General features: G+C 36.0%; 2 protein-coding genes across 5 annotated transcripts in view; one reads left to right on the top strand and one right to left on the bottom strand.

Moving 5' to 3' along the window:
- LOC127873352 (protein phosphatase 1 regulatory subunit 27-like) overlaps window positions 1-27,486 on the top strand; it is a 318,207-nt gene that overhangs the window by 2,812 nt on the left and 287,909 nt on the right. The window contains exon 4 of one of the 4 annotated variants that reach the window (XR_008046111.1): window positions 756-1,259. Coding sequence is in view for 1 of the 4 variants with exons in the window: in XM_052417204.1 (XP_052273164.1) it covers window positions 756-930 (175 nt within the window). In the remaining 3 variants the exon portion in view is untranslated. Of the gene's footprint in view, window positions 1-755; window positions 3,668-27,486 lie in introns of those variants that run through there. The other 3 variants (XR_008046110.1, XR_008046112.1, XM_052417204.1) reach the window with 3 other exon arrangements.
- Window positions 602-21,940, bottom strand: LOC127872109 (alpha-mannosidase 2x-like). Its single transcript, XM_052415437.1, has 23 exons — window positions 21,706-21,940; window positions 19,722-19,906; window positions 19,322-19,459; window positions 18,379-18,523; window positions 17,762-17,933; window positions 17,027-17,154; window positions 16,583-16,756; window positions 15,927-16,107; window positions 14,962-15,139; window positions 13,492-13,694; window positions 13,015-13,185; window positions 11,799-11,895; window positions 11,505-11,554; window positions 10,733-10,898; window positions 10,301-10,431; window positions 9,109-9,208; window positions 8,437-8,571; window positions 7,422-7,533; window positions 6,362-6,504; window positions 5,180-5,321; window positions 3,787-3,920; window positions 3,037-3,348; window positions 602-1,177 (listed from the first exon to the last, which is right to left on the bottom strand). The coding sequence occupies exons 2-23, from the start codon at window positions 19,857-19,859 to the stop codon at window positions 1,016-1,018; spliced, it is 3,312 nt and encodes a 1,103-aa protein (XP_052271397.1). The 5' UTR covers window positions 19,860-19,906; window positions 21,706-21,940; the 3' UTR covers window positions 602-1,015.

Below are 27,486 nucleotides of genomic sequence, written 5' to 3'. Positions count from 1 at the left end.
AAGCGATAGTAGTATGTTTTTAGAAAACACGCACAGACAATAGTGTCAGTGATTTCAAAGTAAAACCAGATGAAAGGATATTGGATCTCTTACCTAAACGGAATGTCAACACGTATCGAAAATCGGTCAGGAAAATAAAGCATTTTCCTCAGCAAGTCAAGGCCATACCAAGGTGTTTGTTTAGCGCTCTCGTGCTGGTAAGCGGTCGGATTCCCGAACATAAACAAAACGCAAATTTGAACCAGGGGTACATGTCCTGAAAAGTTACTTCACATTTGTGAAGACATTAAAATAATTAATGTGTTTACTTATAATCTTTAAACATATTCATTTTGCGCACTTAAAATTCTGATGCATGTTTACTACTAATGTCTTGATGATATATTTAGCGTGTTTAACTTCCTTGAAACCGTTTTATCTTTAAATCGATTTTTGTGAGTTTCTTTTTCCTGCCATATTGGAGGTTTCGAAAACTAATGGGTACGATTAGTACAGAATCACTTTGCATGGCCTTAATCTTAAATACATTCCTATTGCATTCCGAAACTATAATTTATTAGAAAAATATAAGTCGCTGATATACTAGGTATTGCAATAACAGTTAAGACTTAGTAAACCTTTATTAAGAAAAATAAATTTAGTTTACAGCGGTAACAAACTTCATACATATAACATATGAAAGCACACATATAAGACATGAAACAGCAATAAATTAATTCTGCTGTACAAAATGAATTCGTTTTTCAATACCACAGGCTTCTACTGGAGCACGGGGCTGACAAGAACGTACGAACTGACGACGGGGAACTTCCTGCAGATTTAATTGAGCCCGATGACCCTGTCACTAGGAGGGCAATTCGTGCCCCTACTCGATTAGCAGTTGTTCCAAACACGCGTCATACACCGAAAGTTAGGAAGGTGTTCGACTAACGACGAATTCTGTCACCGTCTTTACCGTTGAGTTTTTCCGCTTCCTTCTACCATATACTGAGGACACTGTCTGTATCTGTATGGGCTATTTGATTTCTCTAAATGTTATTAAAAATGTTTTTATGTTAAAAACATCCACATGAATGTTATCCTCAATCGCAAGTGGACGCCTTTTCTCAATACCATTAAGTGTGGTCTCCCATATTTCTTTGGCGAATGGCAGAAATTCTCCCCATTTTAAACTGACCTGGAAAAAACGCACAAGTTGACAAGTGATCGATATCTCGGATTGCAACAAAATCATTTAAACCGGAATTGCTTATTACGAGGTGTAACTTCTTGTTTATTATTGACACCAAGCGCGTTATACTGATCGATGAGAAGTTTCAAGTTTCTGTCATTTGCTATCGATCTATGAAATAAAATATCATTTGAAATCGACTTATAAAAATATAAAGGAGGACCATTTCAGTTAGTCCCAGATTAATGGTACATTAAATTCTGGACACATATTTTAAAACACGGTAGTGTAAACAAAAAACGCTAACCATTAAAATATTTAGAAATAATTATATTGTTAAACGACCGGAATGACAATGGTTACATTTACAATGTGGAGATTTAAAAAGAGCCAATAAGATAGTACAGACTTTTTCTATTCTTATAGTTAATTTGCAATTCGAAATGACTCAAATATGATCATTTTGAAAAAAAAAACGCATTATTCGATTCATTAACATCTATATTATTATTATTATCATTATTATTATCTGCTCGGATTTCCCCGAATTTCACAATGTCCTTGGGCCTCAGTACCTACACTTATGTTGGTTCCCAAACATATATGTTTTATATATTTTATTATGATGTGCCATGATATAGTTTATCTGTAACATTTTAATGCATAAAAATCTCGGACAATTATCTAACCAATCGAATAACAGAGCTATTGCTTGCCGGAGAGGTCTGACATATTCCACGTGAAGGGTGTGGCAAATACTATAATACACATGGACATTTTCAGTTATCTATGGCTCACGTACTAGATACTGAAACATGCCTCTCCCTGAGTCTAATGCTGCGTTTACACTATGTTCCCGGCGACCACGGCAATCACGTTTCCGGCCACCGTGCAGGAAAAAGGGTGAACGTGAGGCAACGTAGGGGAACGGGATAGCCAAACGTGACACAACGGGGTTGCCGGGGTTGCCGTGCCACAATTTTAAACTGTCAAAAAATTTGCCACGGCAGCCACGGTGGAAATGAGAAACGTGATAGAACTTTTTATACGCAACAAAACTTGACAGTACGTAGCAGGCCGTAACAGAACCCGAAAAGGGTCCGTATTCTGACGGGAATCCTATTAATTCCCCGACATGTTAAGTTTTGTTACGTTTTGTCAAGATTACCACGGCAAGCTAGGATAATTGAAGCAGTTTTGCTACGTGTTTATTCCGACCCGTTACGATGTGTTGAGAGTTTTCTTTTACTAGTATACCGGGAGCACAATCCGGCTCGAAACCTCTCGGATGTTCACGTTTGATCCGCACGGTACCTTGACAGAACGTGACAAATGATTGACAAACGTGTACAACGTTTCAGACCTGCATGACAAACGCAAACAACGTGCGGGAACTCAACAGAACGCATCGTACCTTGAAGCAACATTTATACATCCGTGGCAGACCGTGGAAGAAAACTAAGCGCACCGTCGAAAGACCGCGTTTTCGCTTCGACGGCACGTCACGTATACCTTGATAAACCGTGAGGAAACTTAGCACAACCTAGCAAACATAGGATAAAAGGTAAAAATTGCAACAGTCACACTGCGCGATACGTTTCGGACAAACGGGACTGCCGTGGCTGCCGGGAACATAATGTAAACGCAGCATAATGGACGAAACAGGAAATAACATGTTGCGCCTCTGCCAGAATCATTGCGCAACTAGTTACGTATACGTACTTAAATGCGATAACTGCTATTATTGTAAGTAAAGTAAAAACGATATTCATATGTGTTATATTATTTCATACATTAGAAATCTTATATTCAATGAACAGGAATAATTGTATGCTGAAAATGATCTTACAACTACAAATTGTTACCTTGTTTGCACAACTGCTAGTTTGGTCATTTCCATTCTGATGACATTTTGAAGCAGGTCTATGTATTGTTATCAACACAAACTTTGATAATGAATCCGAGTCAATCATAGTCTTCATGTTTACAACATGATAATCACATGGTAACGCAATCGCATTTGCAAAAGCAGATAGATCTATTGATGTGTCTTTCATGATTATGTTTTGATTATTTGGTCTGCTTGCGCTGATGACTTCTAATAACTTAGGTGGATTATTCAGCTGTATCGATGTGCGAATTGTATGGATTGATTGAAGGCACACTGAGTCTCCACGCTGAAATCCAAGATCGAATTTGTGGGAATTGTATTGTCATTAGTACGGACAGCAAAATGTCTATTTTGTGTCAAAACAGATGGTTCAAACTTTTACACGATGAGGTGTGAAACTAAACAGCACATGGTTTAGTGAACTCTAAAAAAACACCGTAAACATTATGTAATTATATTGACTTTTATTAACTTAACATATTTCGTTACAGTGATTTCATTCACTGATGTGATTCACTATGTAATGTGTGTGTATTATTTGTGTTATAAAATACGCTCCTTATATTTCCGAGATGCAGACATTCTCAATAAAAATGTGAAATGTTGTCTATCTAAGATTCATTTTATACATGTGATTTAAATATATGGACGATCATGTAGAACATAAATTGATCTGATGATTCGTCGTTTGATACTAATGAATGCTATTTCAAATATGTGTTACCATATTCGTTCTTGAATACTCTTCAAACGTCAGAAAGAAGGTGCTTCTCGTCGGTACGTTGTCAGTGACACCTTCCCCTAGACCCCTCCAATCATGCTGAACCAGTCGCCGATCCAACATCACCTCTAACCAGCCTGAAAAACTTACAGCTTTACCGTGTGGCAATCATGTGAGCCTGTGCAGTCCACACTGGCTAATGAGGGATTACACTTTCTGCCTAAATTGAGTTTTTGTTTATTAGATATTTCCTGTAAACGAACAATCCCATGCGGAAAATGTAATCCACGATTAGCCTATGCGGACGACACGTTAAGCATGCATTAAGCCCGGTTTTGTAGAGCACAGCTTATATATGAATCTCTTCCACAATCATTGTACGAGCTGAAAAATGATATCGATGTCCCTTTCTTGTCAACGATTAATAATAAAAGTGTTTGTGTTGTGAAATAAATGTTTAACACTCTGAAAGTTCCCAATAATGTATGCATTTTAAAAATAATGAGGTCCGTCTGCGCCTTCGACTGCAGGCCCAGAGTGTGTTCCACGACTCTTTCTAGTAACTTATATGTGACTCGAAAAAAATAAGAATAAATCGCGAATAACCGCTTCTATGTGTGCTGAAAGATATTCAATGTTGCTGTTTTGATGTGTTGTGGTTGGGCATCTGAGAACCATGAGAAAGCTGATTTTTTTTATAAAATTAACTCATATCTCAGGGAATATGTAGTTTACCTCCCCTAGGCAAGTATACCAAACAAACTTATTAGCCTAAAATCTTCCGTCTAAGATGCATAATGCATTGGCGGGCCCGTCTAGTGTTCTCCGCATGTGCATAACGCATGTAAAATCATTCGTCATTTGAAAGATTGAACATGATAGACCGCCCATTATATACCAATCATATTTTACCACCTCAAGTTGCAGATAGTAGATGCACAACATTAAGCTTTCCGATGTTTGCTTGTATATCTTAGATATGCATGTATCTTTATTAAGGAAAATTGCAATGTACCGATGATTTCAATAAACGCATAACACATATCGAAGAGCTACTCACGATACATGGTGGGGAGGAGCAATGCCATGTTTTCCCTTCCTAACAAACAACCAACATATGAGCCTTGTTCTGAGAAAACTGGGCTTTATGCATATGAGTAAAGTGTCATCCCAGATTAGCCTGTGCAGTCCGCACAGGCTAATCAGGGACGACACTTTCCGCCTAAACTTGATTTTCGGTAAGGAGGGACTCTCTTGAAACTAAAAATAGCATGAAAGCGGAAAGTGTCGTCCCTGATTAGCCTGTGCGGACTGCACAGGCTAATCTGGGACGACACTTTACGCACATGCATTAAGCCCAGTTTTCTCAGAACGCGGCGCAAATATGTATACACACCTGATGCCAGGCTAGCTACCGCATGAGCGTGTGAAGTGTGGAGACTAACAACAGAGCTGTGATCGTTCAGAGAGGCCAGTGTCGTGATGGGGTAAAAGTTGCCTTGAATTGTCAACTTCTGTCGCGTTCTTCTGTGCTGCATCTAAGTATTTAAAACACTATCTGCAGTGATTTCAAGTGAAGAATAATCCTGTATTTTGATGCAAGCAAGTTGCAATTTTCTCATTTTTGACTCCTGCAAAAATAAGTCTTGCATCATTTTGACACATTTGTTTTCCACAATCCAACTTGAAAAAGGACCAGAAATGATCTTTTATTGAAAAAATAAAGCTTTTGCGAAAATGTTTTATTCATTACTATGATAAATCTATTACAAAACATAAAACATGCATTGGGGAACCTTTCAAGTTACTTCAATATTTTGACCATATTACTTTTTATTTTGACCTCTCATAATTTTGAGTCCTTGGGTAAATTTAACTCCTGGTTTTCAAAATCTACCGAAATCCCTGAGATACTTGTGTAAATATTGGTTAAGATATGCAATTTCGAGTGGTTGGTTTTAAATTAAGACCGTACCATGTATACTACCGTGAAAATACAAGCATTCTACATCTACATACAAAGTAATCAGATAAAGTTGCATATTGTGATGAGCAATGTCGGACTCATAACGATATGGAGATCTACGCAGGAAAGCAAAAACATGTTGAAGAATAAACTAAATGACCCACGTCCTGCGAAAACGGGCCTTATGCGTAAAGCGACCATGGTAGCTCTAGAACAGCCTGCAAAGACGCGTAGTCTGGTCGGGAGCTACCATATCTGCTAATGAGACCATTAAAGCTGGTTCGACTTCAAAGCTGATAGCTTGTGACCGTTGCGCAGGCTGGGTTGAAGCTCCGCTTGCCGCATATGGCATAAGACCAATGTTCGCATGACGCGGGTCATATTAAGTGCATTCTACACCATGTATCTAGCTTTCTTTCGTTAATTAATATTCTTTATAACCTTTAAGGCCTGCTAAAAGTCAGCAATATGGTAAGGCGGCATTACCTCCATGTAAAAATATACAAAGGAAAACAACAGTTCGCGGATTTTCTATTTAAGTGTATTAAAAACGCTTTTTTAAGTATATCACCTAAATTACTATGACAAGTTGTCGCGTAACCTCGTTCTTGCCTGAAATCCGTTGGCGTCCGTACAGAAGCCAAGCGAGGAGTCGTATACATTGGTCTCCAGTCGAAGTCCCAACTCCGTGTTGTCCCATGTGTCGCTGTTCAAGTTGACTTCAGTTTCCAGATGAATACCGTTCGATAAATCAGCTTAATGATACAAAAAAAAAGTAAATTTGAAGGAAAACACTTGATAATTGTATAAGCGTTGTTTAAATGCAATACAATATTGCACCTTAATTTTTTGCAAGGACAACATATTGCTTTATAAATGCGTGAAATTTCGCTTGTAAACACAAAAAAACAGCTGAATTAAGTATAATTACCACACCATATTACATAAATGTATGTTGCTTTTGTCTACCAAGCCCTTATATCATATTTATTAAAAATATGCTAAAACAAATAAAATGATGAGATTTTATGAGTTAAAAATTTTATAAATATTTCTATGTCAATATGTGAAGACATGGGTAAACACGAACGTAATGTTATGTGGCTTCGATTGACATTTGTCTTTCTACAGAATAGTGAAAGCTTTGATATGCATTCGAATTCATCACTTCACTGAGGCCATACAACTACAAATGACCTCTGCCAGCTACCGTTTCTCCACCCAGGCATAGCATGACAAGTAAAATATACAGGAAGAATAAAAAATACTTCGGTCTTCCTTTGACTTACGGCATAAATAACAAGAGACTAAGCTTCGGTCTAAAAGTGCTGTGTTGTTTGTATTGCCCCGTAATGTTGATGAATGGCGTTCTGAGAAAACGTGTCATAACAGATTAGCCTGTGCAGTGTGCACAGCCTATTCAGGGACGACACTTTACGTTTTATGGAATTGTTCGTCTTCAGCAAGTATCTTTTAAACAAATTTTAAAGTACAGGCGGAAAGTGTCGGCGCACATGCATTAAACCCCTTTTCCCCTGACTAATGACTCAAAATTATGTCATTAGTTATGTGTTTTTAAGTAAAGACATAGACTGGAAGGTGACAATAATTTCTCTAATGAAAATATTTCTGGATCTTCATTAGTTCTAAATTTAACTAGTCAATTATTTACCATTAGTTGTGTGGTAGATGGTGGCAACAAGCGTGAATGACTTGTACACAGAACGCACTTGGGAAAACAATTTGCCTTCAGTCAATACCACAGTCGGCTGCTCACTGATGTACTGCAATGACAATGGATATGGGCACGTTTCGAATTATAATTATTTCCCTGTATGTGTTTGAGTTATTGAAAGAATATTAATATGTGAAAATAATTGTTTGAAAAAAAATAGTTCTTTCTTTTTTTATACAACCACGCATTGTTAATGAGTATTCGATAAAAATGTTTGTATCCCTGCAACTTATCAGTTTGCAACGTGTTGCGCAATCTACAACATTTAAGGTTATATATGATCTTCAGACAAAAACATGTTTGTCAACCACGGTTCGCGTTAGGTGTGGGAAGGGGATTCCATTTCAGTCAAGTTTAGATATTGTTAATGTATCCGGAAAATACATGGGAGCATTGATATAATTCCCCCCTTTTTAATCTTTGAAAATCGACGTGTTTGTCAGTCGTCTGAAAAGATCTTTAGAGCTTTATATAGACGTGAAGTTTCCAGCTTAAGAAGGTCATTCATTTGTCTTCATCACAGTTGGATTTGTTCTTCCCAGATTTAATTAATAAATTTGAATACTGTTTGAAGTATCGCATAACAAATTCGATGATTATACGCATGCATTTGCATATAAACAAGGTCGAACGTAAATTTTGGTTCTTCAAGAATGTCGAACAATTTAACTGTTGTGTTGATGCATGTTATGGTATTGTATAGACACAAAAAGCCAGATGTTATAACTAGTTGTTTCCCATATCATGTTTCAATTTATTTATTTTTAATTAAAATACAAAAAAATATTCAGTAGAATGATAAACTAATTATAGCATTAACACGGGATTATATTATATACAGTTATCCTATAGATTATATAAATGAATGTTATAATTGAATTCAATTACATCATACAAATACATGAATTATGTGGTTGCTGATTGTGCTGTTTTAAAGGAAATATAATATAACCCTCGCAGATCCATCAGGAAGAAAAATGTAGGCCCCACTTTTGTCTCTAAACGGATGCGTGTGGTGACCTGTACTGTACGTGATGAAACTTAGATCGGCAGTAAAAGTTGCTCCGATGGCCGGATAGTAGACGGACTGAAACCATATAAACCATTGCATACGCAACTAATCAAGTTTTTATAAGTACAAAATCGTCATTTGTTATTATTTTAGCCTAGTTCTGGAAAATCTGGGCTGACTGCATGTGCGTAAAGTAACAAATCAGTGTCATCCCAGAGGAGTCTGTGCAGTCCGAACAGGAGCATGGTTAATTTAAATTCTCATTTTCAGTTCAATTTTGTCCACACCTATTAAGACTCGAAATTATGTTCGCGTTACAGTTGTTTATTGGTTAATAAAAAAAATATTTGTGGATGCATAAGAATTTAATATATATTGTTATTGGCCAACGAACAATCACAATGCGTTATGAATTTATAAAATATATCGGATTTGTTGATCAGATCAAGTGCTTTTATTACAGCGTCTAAATTGATAAATGCGTTGTTGTTATTTTTTCTTACATACATTGACTGAATTACATAATGTCGAATCTTTTTTTAAATTAAATCTATAATCATTATCTACACAGACTTTGGATATAAAATTGAATACTAATTAAATACCACTTACCGAGAGAAGTCCATCACACGAAGAAAATGATGCCGTAAGAATATCGTTTGATATATTGAAATAGTCGGTAACTCGTGGTTGGATGTAAAACGAGTTGATTCTGTAATAAAATACATCATCGATTGGACGCACGCTATACATTATTGATACAAAAATGGTACTCGCCGTTTTGTTTATAAGTATAGAAACACGTTTTGTAATTGACCAACCAATATACAAAGCTTAAATTGACCATGACCCTTGGTTTGACACATCCTCATGTTTTTATAATTAAAATTGCTTAATGGGACGTACTGTCAACCACGACGACGAAGAAAAGAAAAGTTGTAAAATACCATGTTTCTTACAATTATTAGTTTATATTGACTACAATATCACGACTGGTATATAACATTACTTGAAAAAAGTTGTTAAGTTTTCATATTTTCAGTATATTTGGTAATACATTTTACTGGGTAGGTCTACCAGGTAACTTACCAGTTAACTATAAATAACGCCAGTTGCTTGATCATCATCGACACGTGGTAAACCCAGAAATGCAAATTGTGCATGCGTAGTGAACTGTTTATATTTTTATATAAAATTATCAATCTACTTGCGTTATTTATTGTGTGTAAATCATTATGTCACCTATTTTCGCGATGTACTTTCGATTTCACATCGCGAAATTTTATCACCGAATATACTGAAAATATGAACTTTTTTCAAGTAATGTAATATACCAGTCGTTATATTTTAATCAATATAAACTAACAATTGTGAAAAAAAAATCTTTTATTTTTTTGTAATTCGTGGTTGACAGTCTCTTAAAATAGTTTACAGATCAACAAGTATAATAACTTTTACATTGTCTTTGTAAACCAACTAATAAACAAAACTCTGTAATTTTAAAGTTTAATATGATTATTAAATTTCTTATCATACAACTCTATTTGTTGTGGATTAGCATATAAACTTACATGCCTTCGTACATATATATTAAATCAAATACAGCATTCGTTTAATTGCTAAATAACAATAATAAATATATACTGTTTAGTGATTATGTCTTATTCGTGGTATTAAGCTTCTTTTTTAAATATCTAAATCAAAGCACCGATTCCTAAAACCATGTCGGAGTTATAAGAGCATTGTGTACAACATTAAGACGTTTCCTGCCTAATAAAACACACAAGTCATTTGGCACACTCACGTTTCATGAGTGCCTTGTTTTGAACTAGTCAAATTATAGAGGGTAACGAGGCTAGCATAGACATCATCCGTGGATATGTCAACTAAATAGCCGGCTACAGAGAAACCCGGCACTTCCGCTTGAAAGGACAACTGCAACATATTGTGTAGAAGTTGTTTATTTATTGTTCAGTATGTTAGATCTATATGAGTGGAAAGGCAAACACGCGCTTTTGTAGTGTTCTTACTATAGCTTGAATAAAGCAAATTACAGTCCTTATTATAAATGATTTGTTTTGTTAAAACTTTTCAGTTGTAATAAAAATGTTGACATAAGAGTTAATAGTGTGTATTAAAACGCACTATATACTGAAGTAAATTACAGCGACCTGATGTCATCAGACATCATTGCATCGCTCAGATACTGGTCGCATAAAATATTGTATAAAAGTACCCAAAAAGTCCCGTCCGTCACGTGGCCATCTTTAGTCCATTCTGGGTCTACTTGCTGAGTGACGCGCCTCTCGTACACATCTGTCACGTGAACATCACGTGTGTCTGTCAGGACACGAGCTACAACATCTCGTTTCGTCCCAATGCTGTTCCATATTAATAACCGACTGTAATGGTAAATTAAGTTTATTGTGGTTTTCAGGCCCATATTTGTGACATGTAACATTTTAAAATGTGTGTTTTATATTCCACCTAAAATAACACTTGATAAGCTCTTTTATCGGGAAATATTTACCCCTCATGTTATGTTTCTATCTAAAACATACATTATTTATTATTTGAAAATGAAATTAATTTAAAAGCAGGAAATATTGTCTCAAAAATTGTGTAAAGCATTGCGCTTTATGTTAACAAATGTTCACCATCTAGGTATGTGGGCGAAAAGTCACCATTGCGTCATGACCACCTGTAGTCATGTGATTATACACTTTCGCCAAAAAAACGTATGTAACATGGTTAAGTAAGTAAGCATACAAATGAGTTTCAAAGAAGATTCAATATTAAACACTAAATGATATCGCAATCCTTACAGAACATGTGAACAATACGACTGCAATAGTACAGAATAAATGTACATCGGAATTCCCTCGCTAAGTTTAAACAAAAATTAAATCATATAAGGAAAACGTGAAAGGTAAAAAGCATACAAGGCGCACAAAGTCACATACCCAAAGTGAGCAGTGTGAAGAACAAGAATGCTGTGTTCCACTTACATGGGGAGGTCTTGTCTCAATATCAATAGCTGTTGTCCGGAGTCCCCTGTCTGACACAAATGTATTTTGTACATTAAATGAACAAGTAATGCATAAAAAAGAGATATATGCAACATTTTAATTAAAGGGTTGATATTGAGATCTTGTGTACAACATTAACTACAAATATATTTTTATCCATACGCTGGTAAATTTAAAAGAAACGCATATTTCAAATCTTCAACAAATTATTTATGTTTCAAAAGACTTCATAAATCAACACAGTTAACACAGAGTAAAACTGTATAAACTTACTATGTTGATCGTTTGATATTTGTGGTCATAGTTTTTCAAAATTCCTTTTATGCACGTTTCATGTACGTTGTTAAGTTCTCCAAATGCTTGTTGAATACTGGAAATACAGCACAAGTATTTTCATTTAAAGACCAAGCTCGTATTAGGCATTTTAACGAAACGCAACTTGCGCGAAGATGTTTTAACAGTCACACTTATTTTATTGCTATGTACATAGGTGTGGACGAAGACACTTGATAGAGTATATCAAAATGCGTATGAATCGATAGGTATCTGACGGTTTTAGAAATTCAGCTATATCGTTGTACTGAGTATTTGCATTGACAATAAACTGGCGTCACCATGGTATGTTTCTTAACTGCCTGACAATTTTTAACGAACTCTTAATTCTTAACTTTCTTGAAGAAACAGAACAGCTTTTAACAATAATTTAAATCAAATGCCTGCTCCTGCGGTCACCACAGGCGATAATGGATGTAAAAAAAACAACATTGGGAGAATAAAGATTTCTGATTTAGACATTTTGTATTCCTTGGTCATTAAGTACTGTTAAGAACGTAAATAGGCGCTAGAGATCACAATTGCACGAAATTAAAATAACAAGACTATTGCCAAGCAATAAAAGTCCCCTACCGATGAAACTCCACCATTTTCAGCGATATTTCTAGTCTATTTGTTGCCATAGCAACCAGAATTATTGACATAGGAACAAAATGAAATGACGTGCATAATCTACATATTGTCATCTGTCCATGTTTCAAGTTTCATGAAAATATATGAAGAACTTTTAAAGTTATCGCAGGATCCAGAAAAGTGTGACAGACTGACAGACGCACAGACTCACAGAGTGCAAACCATAAATCTCCTTCGGTTTCACCGGTAGGGGACTTATAAGTTCATGATAAAGAAAGGTAAAATAATAAACCTGACAAATTGTTTTCAGTATCTGTAAGAATAGGGGAGATAACCGCTATGAGTCTTCAAATTTCCGTTTAACAATTTACAAACTCCATCAGTTTTCTCTCCTGCAAATGTACTGCTGAACAACAGTGGTGCGATCTATGTATGTCCGAATCATTTAATGAACTTTTTTGTTTAGGCGACGCGTGTAAAACAAATGAACATTTATAGAGCTGTGTAATTCATTGTGAAATATAAAAGCGCTAAATGAGAGAGAAGTCATATGGTTGGAACCAGAGTTTTACTGCAAAGTCACCTTAGTTTATTGTCCTGCATGACGTTTGCCTTGCTGGTTCCCGTTATTGCGTCGTGGTGCAGGGACACAGCTAGAGTGCGTCTTGATGACTCCAACTTTCGGTATAATGACGCCATGCTGGTGTTGATTTTAGTAACACTCAAGCTTAGCGTGAATAGGATTTCGGCTGACCTACACCGTGTAAAATGCTACAAAATTTAGTGATCCGATCTACGCAATACGTCCACAAATGAACTACATCTTAGGACAATTTTTCGAGGCAACAATGTTACTAAATCTGCACATGTGAGTAACTCTCATGCTGTTCATATTTTATGCTGTTTGCTGCTCATCAGTATCTAACGGTTGGAAATGATGCCTTTAAAGCTTGAATCTGTTAAGAAATGTCTTCAAGTAATTGATTTTCCAATGGACTTCAAACGAGTCAAAATGTTTATCCAATGGGTACAGTGTTTAGAAACACGAAGCGGTACCTACCGTAAGTAATCTTGTAGACGGCTAACGGCTTCCTTGATCCAAGGCCGCGAGGTGTAGAAGCCTGTCCAGTATTGGTCACTGCGGTCAGAGTATGGCAGGAAATCCCCGCTCAACACCGCAAATGGGCCTTTTGATGAGGGTGGACCAGGTGCTTTCTCAGATTTCACCGCTTTGAAGTAATCGTTGAGCGTTCCAAATTTGATCTATAAATCGGAGGAGTTAGCATTTATTTGCACCTGCGTTAAAGAGTCTTTCTTTTATTATTTAAATATTGTGTTGTTTAAATTTATTCTTCAGTGTATTACATTATTTAAAAATATATATTAAAGTAAAGATGTTCATGTACATAGCTATATGTACACAATTGAACACGTAAACTACAGTTACATACATGTATATACACAGTTTAAGACGCTGTTTATTAATCATTAATAAAAGCAAACAGGTTTGGGTCACAAGTTTGAAAAAAATAAATGACGAATGCAGACAATATTTGCTTGGGAAATTTAAATATGTACCTGTGTGCTTATATGTTTAAACCACTTGCATTTTTCGTCTATCATTAAGAGAAAATCAACACAAGTATTTTAATAGACGAGAGGAGTAAGCAAATTGTGATAAACCTGTAGAGTACGCGGTCTTGGTAGTTTTCAGACTATACTTACGAGGTCAATATAAAAAACGGGGTCTGTATACAACCCCGCGTTTTCGACACCTTTAATTACTATGTAAGTGGGGTATGGAAGGTAATGCAATCAAATTGCACAATAAGGTCTTAAATCGAAAATCACAATCAGGTCTTAAATTGAAATTGTATATACCCCGAATTATTGTCGCTATATATTTCATTGTATAAGACGTTAAATAAATGGCGTATTTATATATTATAATATATTAGGTACCATTATATACATTACTTTGTGTTAATATCGAATAAAAAAGGGTATGGCGATACATGTGTTTAAAGTGTTTACCCCATGACCTATTTCTAAATCAGAGACTCCGTAACTGGCCAGATGTGTGAATATATATATATATATATATATATATATATATATATATATATATATATATATATATATATATATATATATATATGTATATATATATATGTATATATATATATATATATACATATATTTATTCTAAAATAGCGATTACATATGAAAGGCTCGCCGTGTTTGTTATTCCAAGCCTCGCCAGATAAATAACACAACGATAGGGTAGTAACCTGTTGTCGACTATATATCTCTCACAACAAGGTGTGACAAGTTTGTTTATGTTGCAAAAACTGAGCAAACATTTAAACAGCCAACAGCTATATGTCAAGGCCATACACAGGTGACAATGTCATATAAATTGTAAATGTCATCTTTACGGTATGTAAGGTAGAGATATGTTGTTCTTACAAAGAATTCAGATTTGTCAACAATGCATACAATAAAGTACAGATGACTTAATATAGATTACCTTTGTTTGCATTCTATCATTTCTATTGATATAATCCATAATTTTCTGTAAATTGAACATCTGTGTCTCCCACTCGGGCTTGGTGGCGTACCGGAAGTCGTCCCCGTGTGGGAGCAGGACCACGCCGTGTCGGTAGAGAGACGCCTTCTTCTGTAGCTGCTCCCACAGTGATTCTGCTCTGAAGAGTTTTAATTATTCAAATTGTAAAAACATGTATTTGCAGCTGTGTACAATGTATATTTCTTTTAAGTTTGCTATCCACTGACATATTTTAACACGTTGTATAGTGTTCAATTGTAAACGATAATAGCTTATTTACAAATCGGTATTTATTGTATATTACAAATTATAATACTTCACGTGAATTCCCAGTGTTAAATTCCCATGAACACATTCCTGCATAATTCTAATATGCAAGGACGTTGGAACGCAATTATTAGATTTAAGCAATAATCTGTCAGAATACATTTCTTTATATTTCCGGAACTATTTCAGTTTAAATCAATTAATCAATTTCTGGCTATTTATATTTTTATTTTATTTAAAATGATACTTAAATAATAATTATAAATTAATAGCTTAACTTCAGACTATAGATTTAGTTTAAACCTATTTAATTTAGCTCGATTGCGTTTCCTGGGACTAAGAACCAGTACTTGGTGTCTTTGGCGAAGATCGGAAGATTGCTCCCACAGCGGGGATCGAACCAGTGACCTCCCGATCGCTATTCGTGTGTGCGAATCTGACTTCAAACGGAATAAGATATACCTTTTTCATCACAGTAACCGTGTATATTCAAATACTGCAGAATGATGTGTTACTTAATGAATTTTAGGTAATATTGTGTTATATCTTATTTATTTTAGAACTGGTCTTTGATTCAAATGTCTCAATATAACAAAGTACCAGCTTCTGCAGACAACAAATTATGAATAAAATCATAGAAATAAATCACCACCACGCACAGTTCCGCTAGATTATTTTCGGTAACACTGACGACGGGTATATGCGATTTGCCGTGGTAACAGTGCTGATGGTGGAAATCGAACTGGCAGCACACGTGTCTATCCGGACCACAGGAATGGGGGATGTTGTACAGTAGGAACGGCAGCATGTGGCAAAACATGTCGTGCTTGCCTTCAAAATCTATAACAGACATGGAAGACAAATGCTCAACGTGTCGTCTATATCTAGTGCAATACAAAATATGGTATCGCTTTCAAATTAAGCATTTATTGTGCCTAAACCGTATTGTGACTTATTCACAGAGTGAGAAATTATTAATTTAAGATATGTATGCAACATGGATTCAAGATATCAATCACAACGAAAATTTAGCATCGTTATTGGAAAATTGGGCTTAATGCATGTGCGTAGTTTCATCCCAGATTAGCCTATGCAATCCATACAGGCTTATCAGGGTTGAAACTTGCCGCCTCGACTAGATTTTGTTTTGATGAAACTCTTTAAACCAAAAATTCCAAAAGAGCGGAAAGTGTCGTCCCTGATAGACTGAACGGGCTCATCTGGAAAGACACTACACGCACATGCATTTAATCCAGTTTTCCCAATACTCAATTACGTCAGCCAGAAGATGTTTCAAGACGGTGGAAAATCATACCCCAACTCTGGCGCCAATAAAACTCGAAACTCCTCTTCTTGGCGAATTCCCTTTTGACCGCGAAATGTGTCCTCTGAATTACCATGTTCTTCAGCCCAGCTTCGCGTAAGAGATAGGGAACCGTAGCAGAGTGACCAAACGGATCAATGGCCCAATTGTTCTCAATCGTTATATCTGTTATTATACATTAAAACAAAAAAGGTTATTGAGTCATACCTGGTGTTGTTTTCTTGAATGATTGTAATACTGTGGGTATGGCGTTCTACTGGCGACGAAGAATTTATTATTTATTTAACCAGATCGGATTTATTTGCAGTTTCACGTATGCAAACTAATGCACGTTTACATGCATTTTTTCAGTTATAAAGTGCAATCTATGTTAATTGATAAATGTAAAACAGGACATGTATCTACCAAATCACACGCTGGAGCGATATAACTCACTGAAAGTCTGTTTAACCCATTGGTGTCCCTCAACGAGTTGGTCGAGTATAGCGTTAAAGTGCGTCAGCGACTCGTCCGGCATCACCAGACCACCGGACACCAGCTCCAACTGACCACTGACCAGTAACCTTAGTAAGACAGTAAAGATGTTTTACAACATTGCAAGCTTTGTGCTGATTTCAGCTCCTACCGCGTATTTTACCATTACAAGAAGACATGAACGGCATTGCGTTTCCTCCACACTCCGATATCAAGGGCTTAATCATTTAACAAATATATGATTTTTTCCTCGCTGTTTGATAACTGGGCTTGATTCATGTGCGTAAAGTTTCATGCCAGATCAGCGTATGCAGTTCTCACAGGCTAATCAGTGACAACACATTCCGCATACACTATTTTTCGTTTAGAAGACACCTCTTTTATACGAAAACTTCCATAACAGCGGACTGTGTTATCCCTTATTAGCCTGTGTGGCTTGCACAGGCTTAGCTGATATAATACTTAACGCACATGTATTAAGCCAAGTTTTCTCAGAACGCGGCTTTTATAAAATATTCGTATACATGTGTACTTCGGCACCAACGGTTTTCGAAGCCAAAAGTAAACTTTTATTTTAAAAATTAAAGAATAACCGATGGTGGATATCTGCTTATAACGGGACGATTATGGTAAGAGGAACTGATAAATAAGTATGAAAACCAGTTATGTTCAAACATGGCAATGAAAAATACGTACTTTTTAAACTTGATCCTTTGTTCATTTGAAGCATCCGTCCACCACCGTTGTAGGAAGACGATTTCATTCCAGATAAACGTCCAGCTGGGATTCGCAGACAGTTGCTCAGCTATATTGTCCAAAGTACCTTTGGTGAACTGGGTGTAATAGGCGTCCATAGTCGACAGCCATCCTATTTTCATGTTTACAATTACTTTTAACATCAAAGAATATAATGTAAGCTCGTAAATATGATGGGCATGGTGAATCAGAAATTGATTGGTAACGATATATATCTTGATAATTTTTCCTCATATACTGAATGAAGAGAGTTATTTGAGTTGCACGAATGTGACTGTATTATCATCGTACTCTTATCAGGCGCATTCAGTGCATTTAAAATGCATTTTAGCGTTACATTATTTAGGTACACATATGTGAATAAATGTTGATAAAACATTTTTCTGACCTAAGAAAAGCAATATACCTCGTTTTTTAATAGAGCCTTGTTTGTATTAATTCATTACAAAATTGTAAAATACTGGACTCTTTGTTTCTACGGAAAATACTGGCATATATTTAAATGAAATAAACATACAAAAATATTTGGCCATTGCCTCGTATCTACTCCAACTAACCTGGGTCCTGATGCGAGTGGGGCATGACTATCACAGTGAGGGGGGCGGGGCTCCATGCCTCCACCCGTATCGTGTCCGCCCACCCGTACACTGTAAGCACGAGGTTCGGGTAGCCCACGCTGAGTTCATCGAGAACCGATTCCATCTATAGTTAACAAAGAGAATATGAGCCTCGGTGTGGGAAAACTGGCTTTAGTACAGTGCGGAAAATGGCGTCCCAGATTAGCCTGTGCAGTCCGCTGTCGGGTTATCTTCTTAATACAAATCCAGTATATCCGGAAAGATTAGTCCCTGATTAGCATGTACATAATGCACAGGCTAATCTGGAACGACACTACGCAAATGCAGTAAGCCCGGTTTTCCCAGAACGAGGTTCGTAGAAATTTACCGTTGCCGGTTATTATGCCTTCTTATCGCACACATTCAATACTATCTCCGACTGCCTTTCTCATATGTCGGTTATGTAATAAAACTTCTGATGAGCAAAGCTTTGTTAATTCTTATTATAATTTGTTAATTTTTTTGAAGGAATACGATGCAGCAGATCGTCGGAACATTCGACTTGTATTCATCAATTGGTTTTTAAAAGATATAAGTTGAAAGAATTATCGAATAATTATCCACATCAGCAATGTTGTACAGCAGTTTCTTTAATTTTTCTGCTGTTTATGTGAACAAGTGACTCCAGTATACCCCCTTCTCAAACATTATAGGCACGTGGTAAAAATATCCGTAACAATTTATTTCCAAAGAGAGCAGTACATTGTATTAATAATATACCGAAATACAGCAAAAATGTTGTGTTGTAGTCTTCCATGTCATCAACTTGAAGTATGGTTTATCGCGGATAACAAACATGTTTTCGTCTTCTAACTGTATGACGTATCGCACATCACAGAAACGTTCTAAATGTATGACGTATCGCACATCACAGAAACGTTACCTGTATATCAGCATCATTGTCGCTCCACGCGGCCTGGCATACAGCGTCACTTCCGGTTAAAATGCGTTCCGATGCGTACAAATTTCGTTGCATCGGACAAGGATTTCGATGTATGCTGCCAAACGGATCATACCTTTTCTGCCAAAAATAATGTCAAAAGTTAAAAATTTGATTTCAAAGAATGGAATATAGTTTGAAAGTGTACAAATTAGTTTACAGTATTTAAATAAGTGTGGTTCTGACCACAGTGCCTTAAAATACTATAGGGGCAATCAGCACACATGAGCATTTTGTAAACACTAAAAAAGGTAAAGACCCTCCAAACTGTGTGTTCATATTAATTAAAATTCAAATGCTCTGTACTGATGTTAGTATAAATGTTCACGCCAGTTAAACAAACCTCCATAAGTGAAGAGAGGTGATCAACCCAGCCTATCAGTTTGGAAAACAGGAGTCCATTGACGACAAGGTAGACAGCCACCACTAGCACGGCCAGACGTCGCCACTTCCGGTGGAATCGAAGCCACGTTATACGCATTCTTGCGGCGAATATGTATAAACTGCTAGATCTGTGCAGTTATTGTCCTGTATGATCAATTATGAATCGCTAATGTCAATTACAATTTTAAATAAATATTTGTGTGCTACCAATATAAGTTAAGGCAATACCAGTATTTGAGTTCATTTACTAGTATTCGAAATTGAGATAACATACATACGTTTACAAAATCTTATTTCTGTGTACTAAATTATTGCGTTGCTCAAAGATCTACGGATTGCAATTTAAGTCCAAGTGTGCACGTGTTAAGTATATCATAGGCACCTATCCGAAAGCATGGAGTTTGCTTGCAAAATATATGTACTTCAGGATCGGATATACAGTCAGTCAACCTTTTAGAATAACCCGGCAACAAGCGTTATTTTCTTGACAACAATAATTTCTTTCGGGATTAAGTGTCAATGTGAGAAGTTGTAAAAATAAAGGGTTAAATTTATTTTGTATGATAACTGGTTAGGCCAGACGGCATATGCAGTTGTTGTTTTTTTGTCAAAAATAGCCTATTAAAGTTCACTCTTCGGAAAACTATTAAAAACCATTCAACTTTTAGAATATTAAAGGCAGAAAATACTGCTGTTTCATAAACCATATTATGAATTTTGTCTAATAACACGACCGTGAATGACGGGCGCCATCTCTTTTTGCGATGCACTAATCAATGAGCCAATGCTACTTCCGAGGTGGCGATATGGACCGGATGTTTTTGAAATTCAAGGATAATTCTACAGGGTGAGTAAGTTTTATATGTTTGTTTCAACGTATTTCGCATTACTCGGACAATGTCAATACAACGAATATTAATTCATGTACATTCATGTAAAAAATTAATAACCATAGCCCATGTGGAAACGTGGGGACCTTTATAAGTTGTGTCATGGGTGAGATTTTGAAAGCAAATCGATGTATTTTGCCTGTGTGACGAGCACATTTCAAACCAATGAAATCGACAACAACAGCAAACCGTTGCTTTCAACATGTACAAGTTGTTGAATGCAAAAACACATTGGCGTATTAAAAAAAAATCAGAATGAAAAGGAACATTATCTATCAAATATGTGTCAAGTGATGGTCCATACAGTATATGCTGCATTGGCGCCACCTCCTGCCATAAGCGCCACCATATTGGCATGGGTCCCATCTCTTTTGGAAAAATACAACAGAATGTATTAGATCCACAAGAAGCCAATGTGTTTATGCATACAGCAACTAGTTAATGCTGCATGCAATCGTTTGATGTTACTAGCGTTTCAATCGGGTGGGCATTTTCTCGTCGCACAGGCAAAAATACATCGATATGCTTTCAAAAACTCCAACATTTCACAGGCTTAAAAGGTCCCCACGTTTCCAAAGGTTGGTGTTTGTATGTTTCTGTACATTTGTGGATGAATTAATCTTCGCTGACCCGCACTACATTGCCCGATTTAAAAAAAAAAGCAAAATATGTTGAAAACACATATACAATCTACTCACCCTGAAGAATTATACTTGAAATATAAAAACATCCGGTCCAAAGCGCCGCGTCGTAAGTAGCATTGGCTCCTTTATTTATGTACATTTGTATCGCTAAAAAGAGGTGGCGCCCATGATTAACGTCCGTGCCTAAGCTTTTCGGGACAGAAATAAACCATTAAATTACCGTAAATTTATTAATGCGTCGTTGAACAAAATATACATTTATACAATTGAGACTGACTACCTCACTTAAGCGCTCGTTTTATAATTGTTAACAAAAATCTGTCATCTTTGTGACACACTACATAAAAAACTACATGTTGAGTGATGTAGCTTAACAAAACAATCAAACATGTGTACATCTTAGCCTTACACTTTTAAAGAGACGAAGTATCTTCCTTGAATGCCCGTAGTTCACTTCGCAATTCTATATCCATTTTCAACAGCGAACACCGTATACACAGAGCACGTGTGTTTTCTACCAATGCCATCAACTCTAGTGTAATAAGCACGATTTATATTCTAAAGAAACATTACAAATACCCACTCGATACAAGTTGAAGCTATGCACAATCGATCGAGTGTGTACTCTCTCGCACGTTATATTTACAAACATACCTGCCTTAATCCTCGATACAGTTCAAGTTAAGTGTTTACTCCTACGATATGCCTATACAAAAGGGTATGACAAAGAGACAAAACTGCTGAAGAAAATTTCAAAATTCTGAGTAACAGTTTCTTCCCTTAAAATGGCTCATAGCTACAATTTAGTTGATTTAGAGAATTCTTTTGTATTAAGAATCGAAGAAGCGCAGCTACTGAATGCTGAAGAAAGAAGGAAAGCAAGTCTACATTACTTTATGGTGTCCCCTAACGTACCATACACATTTCTATACCTTGAGGGGGGGGGGGGGCGTAATATCTCATCTACACACACAGGCGAACGACCTGAAAATTTTTGACAGATAAAAGTTGAGTCAAGAGGTATTCAATTATTTATTTATGTTTTCCACCTTGAACTATTTTTAAACAAGGCTACTGTCAAGCAATATGGTCCCCTACCGGCTCAAAAATTTGTCAGAAATTCCAACATTTTCAGAATAATTTTTGGGGGTTGCCATAGCAACCACAATTTTTGACGTAAGAACAAGATGAAATGACGTGCATAATGTCCAAATTGCCATCTATTTATGTTACAAGTTTCATGAAAAAATATTAAGAACTTTTTAAGTTATCGCAAGATCCAGAAAACCACCATTTTCAGCAGTATTTCTAGTCTATTTGTTGCCATAGCAACCAGAATTTTTGACGAGCATAATGTCCATATTGCCATCTATCCATGTTTTAAGTTTCATGAAAAAATATTAAGAACTTTTAAAATTATCGCAGGATCCAGAAAAGTGTGACAGACAGACTCACAGACAGACAGACAGACAGGCGGACACACAGAGCGCAAACCGTAAGTCTCCTCCGGTGAAACCGGTAGAGGACAATTAAAAAATATAAGGACTGGTGCACAGGAAAAGCACCGACATTTCCGCTTTCTATCGGTATATTAATTGTGTTCCTATTAGGTACTATACTTGCACATTACCATCTGATGATGCAAACAATCACAACTTTTGTTAAAACTTTGATATGTTAATTGTTGATAGAACGTTGATTTTCGTGTGACTGATAACATGCATACAATTAAGTAAATGGCTGTTAAATGCCGGAAACATTAACGTCGAGATTTCAACTTCATGTCATCATGGAGAGTAAAATTAAGTGGGAAACCTCTACAAAACTATGACCACAAACCATGTTATTTCACAGTAAGTCGATATAAACTAATCCGGCATGACCATTTTATTGGAGCGTACCATAAATTATACGCTTCCATAACAAATCAACATACTTTTTGGCGTCATGCTCTTGTGAAAATGACTTGCCATCATTGTTTTAGTCGACACGAGGATTTATTTTTTACGCCATGACACCTTTTTCATATCATGCCGTCATAGAATGTTGACATCATCACAGCATCATATACATTTCTAAATATTATGTTGTCAGAATTTGTTTGAGTGATTGCTTATCTGCACCGTGAAGTACATGACGAAAACATTGACATAATTACGTGAACTTCGAATTTGATTTGCATAGTAATATATATGCTTAAAATTAATTAATAATACAATATTAATAATAATGAGTCTTATTATATGAAGACACGAAAATATAAAGGACTCTTAACACTTGTTATAGATGTCATGTGGATGGTTGCTTTTTTTCCCATCGCAGTCCTCGCCTTCCAAAAAAAAAACAACAATTCAGTCAGAAGAATGCAAATGCGACCGGAAAATCAACTAGAATGCATAACGTATGTGGGCCAACATTTGCAATGAAGAAGAATTCGCAGAAATTATTATATGAGGAACTGCAGGAAAATCGATTTGAGTAAAAAAAACGCTCACGATTGTGTGTGTTTATGTGTTGTTGTTTTTGTTACAAATACAAATAAAGTCCATAAATTCGCAGCGCAATCAGCATCAAGACAAGAAGAAATGTGCCCACCCGACACGGATGCCCCCAACTCCAACTTTGTCACTACATAAAAGCATTACCATATAAATGTTCCATACAATTGGATGAAACCCAGGATTAATGCCCGACTTTACACAGCAAAAGTAGTAAAGGAATGTATTCCTAAGACATTTTCATACAGTTTGATGAAAGTCAAATGAAAACTTCGATTTATACAGTGGACAATGCTAAATAAGAGTGCTAAACTGTCACAAAATAAGTCCGTTTGAGGGTTGGGAATACTTTAGTGAAGATCGGATGAAAACTACTTGAATTAGAAAGCGGACACCATGCTGAATGTTTAAAACGCACTAAGTGACCCCTTTATCTAGCATGGCCCATCTTCGAACTTGGCATAGACATCATCTAGATACAACTTCTGAACAAGTTTGGTGAATATCGCATAAAAAAATACTTGAATAAGAGAGCGGCACCATGATGCATGTGTAAAACGCACAAAGTGACATCGTGACCTAGTTTTTGGCCCGGCATGGCCCATGTTCGAACTTTGCCGAGATATCATCTAGATTAAACTTCTGACCAAGTTTGGTGAAGATCGGATGAAAACTACTTGAATTAGAGAGCGGACACCATGCTGAATGTTTAACAGGCACTAATTGACCTCGAGACCTAGTTTTTGACCCGGCATGACCCATGTTCGAACTTTGCCTAGACATCATCTACATGTACATACAACTTATGGTCAAGTTTGGTGAAGATCGGATGAAAACTACTTGAATTAGAGAGCGGACACCATGCTGAATGTTAACAAGAGGGCCATGATGGCCCTGAATCGCTCACCTGACTAACCAAATATAATCCCAACCCAGTTTTCATCATCTGACCAAATTTCAAGATTGGATGAAAACTGTCACCTCTATTGTCTATACAAGGTTTTTCTAATTTTTGACCTATTGACCTAGTTTTTAACCCCAGGAGACCGAAATACAATCCCAACCCAGATTTCATCAAGACAAACATTCTGACCAAATTTCATAAAGATTGGATGAAACTGCGATCTCTATTGTCTATACAATGTTTTTCTATTATTTCACCTAGTGACCTAGTTTTTGACTTAGTGACCAAGTTTTTGGCCCCAGATGACCCAAATACATTCCCAACCCATATTTCATCAAGATAAACATTCTGACCAAATTTCATAAAGATTGGATGAAAACTGTGACCTCTACTGTCTACAAAAATTGTTGACGGTTTTTCTAATATTTGACCTAGTGACCTAGTTTTTGACCTCAGATGACCCAAATACAATCCCAACCCAGATTTCATCAATATAAACATTTTGACCAAATTTCATAAATTGGATGAAAACTACGACCTCCATTGTCTACACAAGGTTTTTTCTATTATTTGACCTAGTTTTTGACCCCAGATGACCCAAATACATTCCCAATACAGATTTCCTCAAGATAAACATTCTGACCAAATTTCATAAAGATTGGATGAAAACTGCAAACTCTAACTAACTGACTAATGGGGTTATTTACCCTCGGGACTTCGGTTAAAAACCATTGCCCGAGCACACTGCTTAACAGAACTCTGCATAAAAAAGCCGAAAACGGCCATAAAATGGACAGCCCGATTTTACTGGGCTGTACCATTGGTATAAATATAAAACTTTGCAGTGTTGGTGCGGTGCCTTAATAAAAATTTATTGGTTTAAAAATATATAACCTTTATATGAAGCGTTAAAAAGACGCAGTGCTTTACAGTGGATAGGCCTAACGCTGTTAAAAAGCGGCGTTTTAATTGGTTGATGCGCTTATATAACGATGGCGCTGATTGGCCGAAATTTCTTATTAAGGATTTAAAATAGATTTTCCCACGGCTGACTTTGTACTTTAAGAAAAAGTAAACAATAATAGTTTATATGCAAAAATATAAATGAAAGAAAACGGATGAGTTAATCCAAAAGAACTTGGAGTTGTTTTATAGTATTAGATAACTATGTTTTTGTTATGTTACTGTACTTATTATTAATTATTATCATTAATATGATGTTGTTATTGTATGTTATTGTTTGTATTGTTTTTTAAGGAGGAAAGAGAGAAAGAATAGCCCAATTTTTATAAGTAAAGATAGTGAAAACACACATACTGTTGTATGTGGCAGCATCATTACCAGACCCACTGTTCAGTATATACTGCAATGGGTTTGTTGGAGTCTTTAGACTTTGTGATCTGTGTTTTAAATGTTTGAATCCAAATAGGACTAATTTAATATAATAATTATAGAAAAAGGGATACACAGATGTGTAATATGTTTGTGTAACAAATTAATAATATTTGAGGGTTTTCCAGATCACAAAGTGGTTGAACATTGCCACAATATGTTTACATGCATAGTCAAGTACCGTTTTTATGTGTATGTTTAAAGTTTAAACTAAACGCCAAACAACAAGATCTGATCATAGGAGAGATATGTTTATATCTAAGAACATTTATTAATAGGGATGCCAGAGCCTGATTTAACAGCTCTCAAATGTAGAAGTTGCATGTGTAAATGCAATTATATGAGAAGGAAAGGAAAAAAGACAATATATGATATCACATAGTAACTCTCAATTATATATTAATATTGCAAATGAGTATTGAGTTGTTAAAAAAATAACGAGTACAAGTTTATGTATGTGGCTCAATGTTGAACACTTGCAGACAGGGAATATAGCCGTAATGCTCCAACATAAGACCCTGTCTGTATGGAACTTAAGGAGGATTGGGCTTTGGAAAAGAGAGGTCCCCCCAGATTGGCATTAAAACAATATTTAAAAGTGGGTTTAGTAATAAACCCTTATATGTTGAGGGCAATAACTTACGTGTCTCCAAACGGTCACCTTCATAGGGCCACATAAACATTAAGGGTAAGACAATGTACTTTACAGTTAAAAATGAGACAAAGACAGCTAAATTTGTACAAGATGTACATTATTTACAATATAAACAGGACTATATGCATTTATATATTTAAAATACATGTTGCCACCCTGGAGGGTTGAAAGAAGGAGAGATTTTTGGAAGTGTAGGCCGATGTGGGTGGGGGAAAAGAGGAGCCAGCAGAGGTGGTGTCACTCAGTTGTACTAAGGGAGGTAATTGTGATGATGGAGTCTACAATGGTTGTTTCCCCTGGACCAGAGGGAGTGCACGGTAAATAAAAAATAGTTTGCATACTATTGAAGGAAAATTGATAATGGTAAGATGTAAAATGGTAAAAAGACCAAATATTATCTAGATGCGTTAAGATAAACCCTAAAAGCTCTAATCTTTCCAATATTATTAGTATACTGATGATAACATTGGAGGAAATAATACTAAAGTACCTTGTATGGTATGCAAAATGACATTAGACATTAAACCGAGGCAATTTGCTATATAAAATAGAAATTTAAAATGAAAATTAGGATATTTGCTATAAAAGTAGCAATTTGAACATGAGTTAATGCAATAATAATAAAATTAAGGCAATTTGCTATATAAAATAGCAGTTTTCACAAAAATAAGGAAATTGCTACACAAGATAGCAGTTATAATAATCCTTAATGTACTCCAAGGTACAAAATTAGTAGTTTCA

Source organism: Dreissena polymorpha, chromosome 3 (assembly GCF_020536995.1).
Source record: "Dreissena polymorpha isolate Duluth1 chromosome 3, UMN_Dpol_1.0, whole genome shotgun sequence".
NCBI lineage: Eukaryota > Metazoa > Mollusca > Bivalvia > Myida > Dreissenidae > Dreissena > Dreissena polymorpha.
Note: the sequence above shows the minus strand (reverse complement) of the source record. Positions and strands in the feature narration are given on the sequence as shown.

Excerpts from the sequence above, each read along its gene's own strand:
- LOC127872109 (XM_052415437.1), bottom strand. The coding sequence starts at position 19,859 with ATGCGTATAACGTGGCTTCGATTCCACCGGAAGTGGCGACGTCTGGCC. Across the intron at positions 8,572-9,108 it reads CGTGTGATGGACTTCTCTCG|TCCGTCTACTATCCGGCCAT; the intron begins GTAAGTGGTATT and ends ATATGGTTTCAG. Across the intron at positions 1,178-3,036 it reads CTAGCAGTTGTGCAAACAAG|GTCAGTTTAAAATGGGGAGA; the intron begins GTAACAATTTGT and ends CGTTTTTTCCAG.